The sequence below is a fragment of the Tinamus guttatus genome, unplaced genomic scaffold, assembly GCF_059628265.1.
Source record: "Tinamus guttatus ecotype Peru unplaced genomic scaffold, ASM5962826v1 Tinamus_guttatus_pri_ptg000047l, whole genome shotgun sequence".
Lineage (NCBI taxonomy): Eukaryota > Metazoa > Chordata > Aves > Tinamiformes > Tinamidae > Tinamus > Tinamus guttatus.
Window position 1 is genome coordinate 1,034,139 of NW_028288581.1, and position 14,078 is coordinate 1,048,216.

The following is a 14,078-nucleotide window of genomic DNA, read 5'->3' on the forward strand; positions in this document are numbered from 1 at the left end:
ACAGTTCAGCTGTTAAGTGCAAGAGCTGCAAGGACCAGACTTCACTAAAAGTGGATCTCTCAGCCTTTGTTTTCTAAAAATGCTTGTCTGGGTAGATATGGGATTCTTTATCCAAAATGCTTTGTCTGAATTTATCCTTTCATTTTTTAGCCTATTTGTTCTGATCCCCCCCAATTTCTTCTTATTGGTGACCTTGCATTCTGAACTCCAGGGATTGCTTATTTTGGAAACCATAACACAGGTTACGGTTTGAGTGAGATGATCCAAAGTAGTCATAGGATATGAAATAAGCAGAACAGCTCAGTAAGAATGTTTTTATGAAGTTCCAAGTCAGAATCAAGTAGTTGCAAGAAACTCTATGTTGCTGCCCATCCACATTTATTCCATTTATTCACATATAGACACTGTGATAGTTGTTTCAGAAGTCTGCAGAGTTTCTGGAGAAATCGTCCTTGCCAGTTTGGAGATATATTGTAAAACTTTTTCCACTTAAAAAGAATGCAAAGCCAGAGAATAGGTCTTAAATAAAGGGAATTCCCAGAAGTCTCTCTAGGGATTTTAAATTCTTCTTGCAATCTTAGATTTGCAGAAGGAAAATGAAGAATCTGATCCTCAGTTCTTACCAGACACAGAGAGAAACATCATATTTCATTACTGACCTACAGGTGTTTAATATATTGGTTTTGATATAACTGTCTTTAAATATTTTTGATCTTCAAGGCATTAATGTACTACATAAATATAGCAGAGGCCTTTCTTAGAAAAAGTGTACATATGATATAATACAAAATATAGGACAGAGACAACAGATGATTAAGTCATAAAAACAGGCAAAAGCATGTGGAATCATACAAATGTAAATTATATGCTTATTTCACAACAGTTTTTTAAGATATTACTTAAACAATACTGTTTATTTTGGCTTAAAGTGAGGTGGTTATGATATGTTGAGATATGAATTGCTTTGTACTTAATATGATGACGTATTCGATTGCTTTGAAAGCAATGTAATATATAAGATATTCTTAACTCTTTTCCCTCCTGAATAGGAAAACTTCAAGTACACATAACTTATGTTTCAGTTTATTCATTTGTCATTGGAAGTAAATGTTCCTTTTTGTTTCAAGTGTCTTATTTTAATAGTCATTTTCTTTTAGGCAATTTTAAAATTAGGTAAATTATGAAGATCACATGAAAAAATAATCCCAGGAGTTTTCAGATTAACATTAGATGAATAAAACACCAGCATCTATACTTTCTTGCTACTTTGAGTTGTGTCACCAAAATAGCATTGCTCAAGTGACAACATATCATCCTATTATGTTCCTGGAAATAATGTTCTAGCAGCAGAAACACTCCCTGAGCTTATTGCATCCTCACCAACATTATCGGTAGCCCAGCCTGAGCCAGATGCAACCTGCAAGCTTTCTTAGCAATTACTTGTGCCATCCCAGTAGGACGGATCATTCTCTTGGACCTCGGAACTCTCACAAGCTCTCCATCTTTCAACACGGAGCTCTATTTTTGATTTCCATTGCTATCTCTTTTTTTTTTATCCCCGAATCCCCCTGTCAGGATTTGCTTATAATCACTAGTCTCGCAAACTATTCTCTGAGTTCTTTTTGCATTCAAATCTTCTCCCATGTCTGGGTTTCAAGGTTTTAATTCACAGCTGATTTTCTCCCTTGGCTCTCCTTTTCTGGGTGCTTCACTTCTGGATATTCTCATCTTCATCTCTTATTTTTCTGGTCTTCCACCTCAAAGGCTGTTTTCTTCACTATTGCTATGACTCTTACTGTTGTCTGTATTTCTCAGATCACACACAGGGACACTTTCGTGTCATTTCTTTCAGTACCTATCAATATCTCTAGAATTTTCAAATATCAGAATAGTACAGAGGTCTCTTGAGATAAATCCAGAGCTGTGTTTTCTCCACTAAGTATCTCTCAAATGCGTTTTATATTTTCTGTACCTTTCCTTTCCTACGATGCAGCCCTTTTTGCTGTCTCACAAGTGGAGAGAACTGTGAGATTTGTTCAGTTTTTGGTAATATACTTTGTGCCATCCTTTCCCAAGCTGAATGACAGTTTTTCTCTCTAAATTCCAAATCGTGACAAACGCTTACATAGCGTTCCTTGAGTGAATACTAGATCACTCAGTGCCTCATGTTATGGCCGTGCAGAAGCTGTGCTAAATTGTGGGTTTACTCAGCATGTACCACTGTGCAAGGTCAGTAGCTTGCATGCAACAGAGTACTCTTAAACTGCATTTGTTAGCTTAAAAGCTAACAAATGAAGCAGAGAGGGTAAGATTTTAAGAACAGCATTTCAGCCCTTATAAAAGATCAGTCCCCTGTAAATTTATTTGTCATTATACTATTTTTGCAGACATGTTCACTGCAAAAGACATATTTTACAATACTTTCAGGGATTTTTTTTTTACATTTCATTAATGCACTGTGAAAATGTGTGTCATTGTGTAAAATATCATTAGATTATAGTTCTCTGTCTTTTGTAGGTAGCTATTTTGAAAGTACTGCCAGAAACACACAGCACTCCCACAAATTGCCTTTTTTAAACTAAAGAACAGCTTTACAGATTCCCTTGACACCTATTAAGTATGAGTTAATACTGCCTCCATGCCACCTACACACCATCTCAGCATCCATTCCGTAGTTTTGAATGTCTGTACTTCTACATCCTACACCTTTTCTGTTAAAAAAAAAAAAAAAAAAGGAAAAGGAAGGGAAGGGAAGGAAAGGAAAGGGAAGGGAAGGGAAGGCAGGGGGAGGGGAAAGGAAAGGAAAGGAAAGGAAAGGAAAGGAAAGGAAAGGAAAGGAAAGGAAAGGAAAGGAAAGGAAAGGAAAGGAAAGGAAAGGAAAGGAAAGGAAAGGAAAGGAAAGGAAAGGAAAGGAAAGGAAAGGAAAGGAAAGGAAAGGAAAGGAAAGGAAAAAGAGAAGAGAAGAGAAGAGAAGAGAAGAGAAGAGAAGAGAAGAGAAGAGAAGAGAAGAGAAGAGAAGAGAAGAGGAAGAGAAGAGGAAGAGAAGAGGAAGAGAAGAGGAAGGGAAGGGAAGGGGAGAGGAGAGGAGAGGAGAGGAGAGGAGAGGAGAGGAGAGGAGAGGAGAGGAGAGGAGAGAAGAGAGAAGAGAAGAGAAGAGAAGAGAAGAGAAGAGAAGAGAAGAGAAGAGAAGAGAAGAGAAGAGAAAGAGAAGAGAAGAGAAGAGAAGAGAAGAGAAGAGAAGAGAAGAGAAGAGAAGAGAAGAGAAGAGAAGAGAAGAGAAGAGAAGAGAAGAGAAAAAATCTCCCTTCAGTGCTCTGTTCCTCCTCCCAGAAAGAAAGAAAAAAAGGCCTGTAGCAGTAATTGAAGCTTTGGAGTCATCAGAGATAATTTTACTTCATTTTTAAAAAAATCTGTCATTTTGAAAAATAACATTTAAAACCCTAATGCTTTTCTAATTAAAATAACTATGACTGTAATTCACAGATGGTTTACTTTTACAGAAGTCTGAATGACATTAAAATTTCAGACTCAGATCTCAGATGAGAGCACTTTGTAGTCCAGAAAGTACTGAAAAGTGAGTGCTTTCATTGGAGAACATTTTAACCTTTTTTTTTTTTTCCCCTGGAGCAAGCAGGAAATATTCTGTGATTAGAGAAAAGATCAGAATAAAGACAGGTGGCAACCTAAAAAACTGGCTTGATAACAGGCACATCACTACTGTGCAAGGTATAAATTCCAACACTTTTCAACTTTCATGCTCTTACAGAGCACCAGGTCCGTGCAGAGGGCAGTGGGACTACGTTGTTCTCGGTCAGCTTCAAAGGGTAACATATATAGTTTAAAGATCAAGTCATACAGCTCTCCAGCTATACTGATGTAATCAAAGGTCTCACAGCAATTTCTTCTAAACCTGCTCTATAGAGAACTGCGTGCTAGACCTGGCATGTGATATAAAGGTTGTAATAGTTTTTATGCAAATGTAAAAATGAATTTGTGTAAAAATGAATGTGTGACTGGATTTTGTTCATTCGCTTGTAAATCTTTGGAGGCTTCTACTAATGAGGATCTCAGTAAAAGCAATGCAACACTAACCCCATTTATGCTGTCTCTGGCTTGTAGGACAGGAGAGAGCTAGAGCGGTAGGTGTCCCGTAGCTGGCTTTGTGAATCAGCCATGCCACATGGCAAACACTGGTAGCTACACTGACTATCAACTTGAGCGGTCTTCTTAAAAGCATTTTTGTGGCGAAACACTGCCAAATAAGTTAGAATTGACTGTTTTGTTAAGTCATATACTTAAAATGTAGCATAAATGTTCTAGGCATGTTAATTATGGGATTAATAGAGAAAGGGATTGTTAATTTTGCTGTCAGCATTGCAGGTAATCAGACTTTTTATAGGCTTTGAAAATGTAATCTTTCATCCCTTCTGAATGTTTTCCCAATGTTTCTGCTGTCAAAGTATTGTCAAACATTGCCCTTGTAGAGGGCAATGTTTAGAGACTTCCAGTGAGAAAGACAGAGAATAATGATCATTTCGAGGAACGCAGGGAAATAAATAGAAATGAGAAAAAATGGATGGTTGAGTATAGGCTGAAGAGAGGGAGGAAAAGGCTTGAATGTGATATAAAGAACTTGTGGAAGAGAGTGAAATATCTGTAGCTGATCCTTGGTCTTCTGAGAGTTACTTTGATAAAAATACTAATTATGATAATTAACTGATATCTTTACTACGGTTAACCGTGTGAATAATAATTCAGTTACTACTTATAGAAAAATTCTGTGTGTGAGGTGATGTGAGCGAGAATAGCTAAAGCTAGAAATAAGGAAAATTCAATGGATGGATGGAAAAAAAAGTGTTGTTGCATGAGCATCTATCACAGAATTGTCAGGGTTTAGTGACAGAAGAGTGTCACGAAAGGAATCAAGATAGAGTTCTGCTATCCCAGAAAAAAATGAAGGCATGAAAAAGATAGAAGGCTTAAATTTTGGATAAAGAGAGTTGAAAATTGATGAGGCTTGATGTGGGAAAATTTAAACATAGTTTAAACGTAGTTGAACAAAGTTTAAACATAGTTTATATGTGCTGGCTTTCTGTAGTTCATCGTTACCAATGAGGTATATCTGGGTACGGTATTTGGATTAAAAAGTTGAAAAAGTGTGCAAATCTTCCTGCTAATACTTGTCTCACACATTTATACAATGAATAAATAAATAAATAAATACAAATCTTTCCTATTTCTAAGGAGTGAAGGAAAGCTTCTTCTAAAGAATTCCTGAGATGAAAATGGGGTATAAGAAAAAACATTACTTACTCACTGATGCAATTTTTTATTAACTTGCTATTTGTGGAATAGCAGATCTGTTGGGGCTTTTACAGGCTATTAGAAAGGAATGCCTTTGAAAATTATACATAAAAGATTTTTAAAGGGTTGTTTCAGCATGTTCAGAAACTATCAAAAGGAAGGTGTTTTCTTTTGGTCTAACTAGCTGAATTTTCCTGTAAAAGAGGAAGAATGTTAACTGTTGTGTTTATTAAGACCTTCAAAGAACTAGGTGAGTTAAACCATGCAACTCTCCAGCACAAAAATAAGATTATAAACTCAGTCAGTACTATATTTTTCACACATAGGTCACTATCTCTGACCTCAAAGGCTTGATCCTAAAGGGAGATTGCAAAATAGATTTAATAGGCAAATTTTGGAATTAGGATTACTGGGCATTAGAAATCATTCTTGCTCTTGGCACATTTTCTCCTATCCTCCAACTTCAGTTATTTTTTTCCTTTTACACAGATGGCAGCTGTCTGTTATTCTTTTTCTGCTTCACATAGGTTTATGGTTTTATCACCATTTTCCTTGTCTACATCCTCATGATATATAAATGCCAAAACATATTTCTATTACCTTGACGAGCACATTTGCATAATTAAATTGCATTCAGAATACTTTTTTTATCCCAACCTTCTCTTAGCTTGAATTCTGTGGTATTTGTTTTGAATTTGAATCTGAAGGGGAACTATGTGCCTTAGAGCTTTTTTGTCTTTTCCCAATTTATCTTTTAGGAAACCAAGTGATATTACCCCACTGAACAAGCACTGACATTGTACTATTCCTGAATTGCAAATCTTGCCTCAACTCTTTAGCTGGATTTTAAATGTACTATCATTATTTACCTGTCATAATTTTGGCCTTTTCTTCTTGGTGTGAAGGTTTACCCCTGCTGTTTGTATTCTAGATAGGAGTTCGAAAAGTGTTTCTGAAATACTGGCAAGCTGACCATCTCAACGATTTGTGCCTTCAGCTTCAGAAGAAAATTATAACCTGCCAAAAAGGTAACAATTACAGAACAAATATTCATGAGCTATAGCTTTGTACACTGAGCACAAGAACGTTGCAAAGAATGTTTTCTCCTTGAATAGTTGTTGTATTTTATATATTTCCCCATAGACATATTTCCAGCTAATGCTTTTACAGATTTCTTGGAGGCCAGACTGACATTGGTAATACTTGCACTTTCCATCTGTCACACATGATTTTATAAAAACTGCTGGCTGTAATTAAAACTAAGGAGATCTTAAATATTTCCTTTTTATAATATGTTCAATAATTTTTCAAGGCATCAGTATCACCTTTAACTTCTTGTTCCAAATGACACGTAGCAACAATGATGGAAAATAGGTATGTATACATATAGCAACAGTAAACACAAAGTTAATCATTTAATAGTTTAGATTTCTTTATTTTTCTCTTTTGTTATAGCTTTCGTATCTAGCCGCACTTAATTTTTATGTCTAGGCATTTTTATTTTCACTTATACCAGTGCTTTTATTAAGATCACAATGCCTTTAAAAAAAAAAAACAAACAAACAAAAAAGGAGATATTCGCTGCACTTGATTTCCTGCCACATCTGCTACTTTTCCTAGCAAAAACTCAAATAACTGTTGAAAATGTGAATGTTGCTTTGCATGAAGAAACTTCCTTCACACAATACATTATATATGTATTTGACTGAAGTGTTCAATAATTCCCATTAGCGCCTTTTTAAAGGAGAATAGAAAGGCAAGCACTTATCTTTTTTTCTTTTAAATCAGATAAATAATATTGTAGGTATGAAAGCGTGTAAACCACTATTCATTTGGATTAGCTGTTCCTTACTAAGAGGATATAGGGAAAATGGAGGAAACCAAGAGAAAACTCAAAGCAAGTAGAACCAGAAACAGCAGTTCAGAAGTGAGTGTTGAGGGCGACATTATACAGACTACACCAGTCAATTTCTTAAACTTCTGCCTGTCTTTTATGCAGCATAGCTGTGTTGTATTCACTATCAATAGAGGTTTATCCTCTTTGCCTTCATATACTGAGTTATCAAAGAATGGAAATATTTATCTTTCTGATTCAAATTTATACAGAAAATACTTTAATATAACCTGACACCAAAATGTAAAGTATCCTCAGATAAATCCATGTTTGATAGAGCCAAAGAACAGGTGTCTGCCAAACCCTGCCTGAATGGTGAAGATAATTTGTTTTCTTGGCTCCTCACACATTTCTTTTTTAATTAAGCTAAGCTGAAAGGGCATTTTCCCCAGACCCATGCATTCAAAACTTCTGTCATATCTACGGCTCATCTGCAGTCTGGAAGAACTGAGTAAAGAGCTTGAATGAGTAAGGGTAAGCTTGAATGTAGTTTGATTGAATGAGCAAACTACACTAGCTCACAGAATAAACTCTTCCTAAGCAGTTACAGTTGTAAACTGACAGTAAACTGGCTTTTTGGCACATCAGATTGCTCTGGGAAGTTGTGAAAGCGCTTAAGTCAAAGGCAAAAAACACCAAATTCTTCTTAACCAAAGAGGCCATTTTTACTTCATTCTTTCTAGCAATCCTTTCAGTATTGCCACAGCTTATGGAAAAAAAATAAAGCAGTTCAAATAAGCCTTTTCTGCTCTTCTGAAAATTAACTGATGCAAAGAAAGAGGTCAAATTAAAGCAAAATTGTGTGTAGGAAGCTTTATTTAAATAAAAGATCAAGAGGTTCAGGGATTTTGTTGTATTTTTTCACAGCTATAAGTTCTACCTATGGGAAATTTTCATCCTATCAAATCACTGCAAAAGTGTTTGGACCTGTGGAAAAGTCTATCCTTTGGAAGTTCTTTCCTGAGAGCTCAACCAGATTAGGAATTAACTGAAATACGTTGTGTACACAATAATTACTACATTTGTCAGAGAAGCCAGATCCACAGCCTGCTTTAATTTCCACAATTCTGATATTTATCCTTAGATGAACTGTAAAGAAATAGATAGTTCTCTTCCTTTAGGGTGCTAACCTCAATTATTTTAATTTACATAAGTGAGAATTACTTGAGATTTATGTAAATGAGGAACAAGTGCAGAAGATAGGCTGGTATAATAGTAGGTGAAACTAAGAAGTAAAGGTCTAGGAGATAACAGTCTCATTTCAGAGCATCTTTTGAGGTTATGAAATTGAGTTTTTTGAGTTTTTCTCTGTTTTGAACTGAAGACAAAATCTTTGAAATGCTCTCATAAAAAAAGGAATTGTTGTGAAATGTCCGTTTCCAAACCTGAGCTCTCTGAGCTATTCAGTTCATAAAAATGTGTGCAAATACAAGAAGGAGAGTGTGTCTGACACCCTTCCTGACAGAAGTTTGTTGAAGATTTCTTCAAAGCATCTCAAATTCGATGTAAGTGCATAGTTCAGAGTAGCTGCATGATCTGGAAATGTTGCCATTGGCTCTAAAGGATGTCATTTTACTGGACCTTTCTAGCAGGCTACCCTGCATCGCTCCTACCTGGAAACAATCCTGATGGAGGATTAATCTCTGTATTTCCTTCTCCTAACCCATCTTTGTAGTGTTACTGTCCACTTATCTTTCTTTTTGCTCAAAGTGCACACATATACACATACACACACACATACACACATACACTTTTAAAAATGTGTTGGACCTTTTAAAGACAGGCATTTTCCAGACTCATGCAGGCTTTGATGCTTAACCATTCATCAATTATTCTATCTGCTCTATAGCAAATGGTCTTAAAGAAAATTCTATGGGAGAAGGAGTAATTCTGGCTTATTACGCTCTTTCCAATTTTACATTCTTATGAGTAGTGAACTCTGATAATGCTCTATACATGTGTTCATTACCTTCTCAACAACAACATTATGAATTCATACTCAGTGATGTGTATATCTAGTGTGAATTCTCATAAAATTGTCAACAGAAGTCAGCTATGAATTTTCTTTTCAACTAAATTAGGTAAGTGAAATGATGTTTCAGGTGTTTAAGGAGTCTTTTTTTATTATAGGATGTAACTAAAGGAATTTGAAATGGCATGAAAATGTAAATCTTCAAATTTTCCTTTCTCCAAATAGATAAACCATTATGTTTCCAAACCACTGAATTTTGGACACAAGCACTGCTAGTATTTTAGTATTACCCTTTCTTGTATTTCATCAGCCAGGCACTGAGCATCTCTAAAACAATCTTGTTTTAAATATATAAACAAGGACAGAGATGATGAAAGAAAATATCTTACATTGCCCTCTGCATCAACAACAACAAAATTCAAAAGCATGTTCTTGCTAGTGCCTCTCTTCCAAGTCAGAACATAAGCTCAAAAATACCAGTACTACTTGTTGCAGATAGAGTGTCCAATTTGGGGACATATTTGCTAAGGGCCACAGAAGTCCCTATACCTTCTATTTATGATCAGCTGAGTACTTTGGAAAATTCAGGAGATTAGATGGAATTTAGTTTGCGGGCTGCGTAGTGTTTATACATAGGAAAATAATACAGAAAATACACCAAAATCTTCTCTCAGCATGAGAGGGCTGTCAGAGTATAAAGCTGATGCAACACAGATGAAAATTTTAACCTGGAAATTGCAGACTTGGTGTAGAGAAACATTTCAGAAATTTGCAAGAAGCTTATCTCATTGTTTTGGCTGAAAGAAAATGGGAGAAAAAAAGTCCTTAATATGATTTCTCATTAAAAAATCTTGTGATGGTTTTGATAGTTTCTATTTATTTATTTATTTAGTACTCTGAAATATTTAAAGCATTATTTTAGATTGAATATGACCAAAAAAGAGAATTTTTTATTCTTACTAAATTCAATCATAAAATCAGTTACTCAAGATTTTATTTGGAGACATAGGAACTTTGCAGTGTATACATATGCTTTTTCATTCTGCAACATACATGTGTGTTTCCAGTTGTAATATAAGGAAGGATAATATTCAGTGAAACTAGACCTTTTGAGTTCTGTTAGTTAAAATGTATAGATGAATGAACTATCATACTTTCCTTTAAGTATTGCCGATAAGAAACAGAAAGAATTCCATTTTAGGACATTTATATATAGTTGCATTTCTTTCATTCTTTGTACAGGGTACCAACTGGACTTGATTTACATGCTTTTACAGCAGAACACACAATAATACTGTATTATTCACTAATGAATTAGTTCTCTTTCATTGATCCTTTTTTTTTTTTCTTCTGATAGTTGTAAGAGGATTTCTAGCCCGTCAGCGTTTGATACAGAAGATGAGCATCAAACAAGAAGAAGTCACCTCAATCAAAAGCTTCCTGCAGAATGCTGAGGATATGGGACTGAAAACATATGATGCCTTGGTCATTCAAAATGCATCTGACATTGCTCGGGAAAATGACCGGCTCCGCAATGAAATGAATGCTGCTTATCACAGGGAAAAGTTAGAAGGTAGAATCCGACCAGAAGAAGTCCCTAAAAGGTAAGAAGAGAAAACATATTTGGCACAGTAGAGTGAAGAATTAAAGCATGTCCCCAGTTTTAGTGCGCTTCTTCTTCACAGTTTACAAAGTCGTAGAAGTGATAGAGAGTTGAAAGTGGATTCTCAAGTATATGCTTATCTCAGATCAATCTTGGACACTGTTTTGTTGGTTTATCAGTTCATGTATTCCAGAAAGTTAAAGAGGTGTATTATATCTGATTCAAGAGTTACTGTTTTACAGGACCTTGTTGAAGTCACTGGGCATTTATTATCTATTTGTATATATAAGTTTTAAGATGAATCGATTATAGTGGGACTTTAACCAAAGCAATGAAATAAAGCAAAAATCCTCTAACTTCCAACACTAGGAAATTGCCAAGATACTGAACAGCTAGGAAACCGTTAAAATGCAGTGAGGACCAAACAAATAAATCCTGATTATCCACTGGACTACAGTGATTATCCACTGGACTAGAGAGATTGTCAAGAGGATCCTTTTCTCTCATTTAAAAATATACCAAAGTTTTTTTTTTTTTTTTCAGAGTCAAGGTTTACTTCTCACCACAGTTTCCAGAAATACCTGTGGTACAAATTTATCAAGTACAGGAGAGCTCCTGCCTGGGGATGAAGCCCTCCATCTATTCAGAGACACCTGAAAGGGCAGAAGTAGCCTTTGCAATACCTAGAGCAGGGAGACACATTGTGTTTGCTTCTAATCTGCTGGACATACAAATGTTTGTTCTTCTGTAGGAATATAATTCTCATCAGGAACAACTCCCTTTTTGCTTTCATTGCTTTTGTCAGTAATTTTTATTAAAGTGAAAATGGCAGTGCATCTGCTTAATTAGCTCCAAACATCCCAGTGATTACATATTGGAGGAAATGCCTTTGTAGGAAAGACTGTAATTAAACATTACAGTGAAAACAAATTATCCACTGAGCACCAAGCTTTCATAGCTTTTTAGCTATTTCATTTACTACATGGACAGCTGGCTATATCATGTAGTTGAATTCTAGCTCTGCTGGAAATACAAAACCACATTTTTAAAATGTAAAATTACAGCTGAAAAAAAATGCTTTTTTGTAGAATGACAACATAAACATCTCCTACCTAATATAATATTACTCAAAATCAAAAAAGTTTTCAACATTTTCATTTTGGGGGAATTAATCATTAGATGAATATTTTAAGAAGGCAGTTTATTGTAAACAAGTACTAAATCATTGTTTCTCAGTACATATTAAAATAACATAAGCAAGAGGAAAAAATAATGCAGTAAGTGAAACTCTCTACAACTATGATTAAAATGATAAGATATTTATTAATGCCATAGCCAAAATCAACAAAATAATAACTTGTAATGAACCTTAAAAAGATGTGTGGGTATCCAGATAGAACAGGCCAAGAAGCCAAAGTAACTAGTTAGAAGGTCATCTAGTATTTTAAATCCTTGGATTATCTAAATAGAATTTACAGTTGTCTTTTAGAAAATAATGATAAAGGCTCAGCATTCACTGCCTCGGTAACTTTCTATTAAAATGGATTTCTGAGAAATTATCATTCAGATTGAAAACTCAGCTTTTCATTGTGTGTAACAATCAAAGTGTGAACAATTCATTCAGTGAATGTCCAACCAACAATATGAAACTGCTAAAGGAAAGCTGCATTTGTGTGGAAAAAAAGGGCCGGTGTCCTGATTTATCATAAATCAGGAAATGGAAGAAAGCTAGCAGCTTGATCTGGATTTGTTTGTCAGAAGATTACTACACACATCCCCTGGGCACAGCAGGGGAGCTGTGAGATTGTTTACCAAAAAGCTGCTGTTATGTTTGCATGAACAGGTTCATTGTTATCATTTGAATAATGCATCTGGGCCTCTTTTCTGCACTTTCAGAGCCGAGGACAAGGGTGGGAAGGTCCCCGAGGAGAGCTTTGCCGGCTGTCGAACGCCCAAGCACTTCCACTCCAGCTCTGTCCCTGTCCCCATGGCGGTGGATGGCTTGGTACATTCTGCGGCTGGATCATCCATCAGATCCCCCTCCCTGCACTCCGTGTTCAGCATGGATGATGGCAATAGCCTGCCGTCACCAAGGAAACAGCCTCCTCCCAAGCCAAAGAGGGACCCCAACACACGACTGAGCGCGTCCTACGAGGCTGTTAGTGCTTGCTTGTCGGCAGCTTCTAAGGAAACCGCTAATGAAGGTTAGGCATAAAAGGGAGAGACCGGCACAAATGTTACTTTAGGTTATTGATTTGCTTCTGGCTTTGATGCTTTTAAATGCAGACAAGCACCTTGAGGAGCCCCACTTCCTTAAAACGTTTTCAGTGGCAATAAATAAAATTAGTCAATTTGTCATTTGTTCCCAAATCAGCAAATTACTGCTCACGTGTTCTAATTGCGTAGTTTGTCAACAGCCAAAACAGATTTGCACAGTTCTCCCTAGAGACAAAGGATCTTTGTCATCTTCAGCTCTCTTACGCTGTTGACAATTTCATTTCACCTTTTAAACTGTATGTTAGAATATCTTGGATAGTTAAAACAGAATGTTTGAGTGTTCAATTTTAGCAAGTTAAACATTAAATTTTGTCCTACATTTTTAGATTAGCATGAATAATTTGTGCATTCAGTCGTACTATGTTTGTGATATGCACAACTTGGTTACAGTGACTTTTTTTCAGTTAGAATGCAAGTTCTATGAAAGTCCCAGCCTGTATCAGTGTATGGAAAAAAAGTATTTGAGTCAAACTCTTATGTCCTTCTTCACCCCTGAAATGAATGAACAGAAGATGAATAAGGTGGATGTATTCAACATTTCCCCAATAAGTTGAAGTAGTCATGTTTTGTTGGAAGGCTCCTCCAAGTGTACCAGGGAAGATCCTTCAGGTTGGGCTTAAAGCTATGTACAACCATTCTCTAATCTCAAAGCTCCTTCCTGCATAATAATTACTGTTCTCATATTCTATTTAGATGCAAATCATTTTTTTCCTAACCTCCCCTTGGTCAAATTCCTTGTGGAGAGGGAAGCACTTCGACCAGTATGGACTCCAATAGAGCTTTCTGAAAGAAGGACAATTTGTATTTGCATCTGTGGCCTTTACACTAGTGTTTATACACACTTACAAAATAACTATGGAATTCTTCTGTATATTTGAAACAATGGGACCAGCTTCTCTGGTTCTGTCATTTTCCAAGACTTATGGCAGTTTCCTGAATCTTCATCCAAGGCGAACCATGATTTATGCCATCTAATTTTGATCTTAAAACACCTGTCACCTACCGATCATAGCTATCTACTCTTTCCA

The 14,078-nt window shown here is 35.9% G+C and overlaps 1 protein-coding gene across 1 annotated transcript in view; it reads left to right on the forward strand.

Annotated features, from left to right (window-relative positions):
* MYO16 (myosin XVI) overlaps positions 1-14,078 on the forward strand; it is a 250,981-nt gene that overhangs the window by 197,555 nt on the left and 39,348 nt on the right. Inside the window, exons 28-30 of the mRNA XM_010216802.2 lie at positions 6,236-6,332; positions 10,528-10,774; positions 12,670-12,977. Of these exons, the coding sequence (XP_010215104.2) occupies positions 6,236-6,332; positions 10,528-10,774; positions 12,670-12,977 (652 nt within the window). The remainder of the gene's footprint in view (positions 1-6,235; positions 6,333-10,527; positions 10,775-12,669; positions 12,978-14,078) is intronic.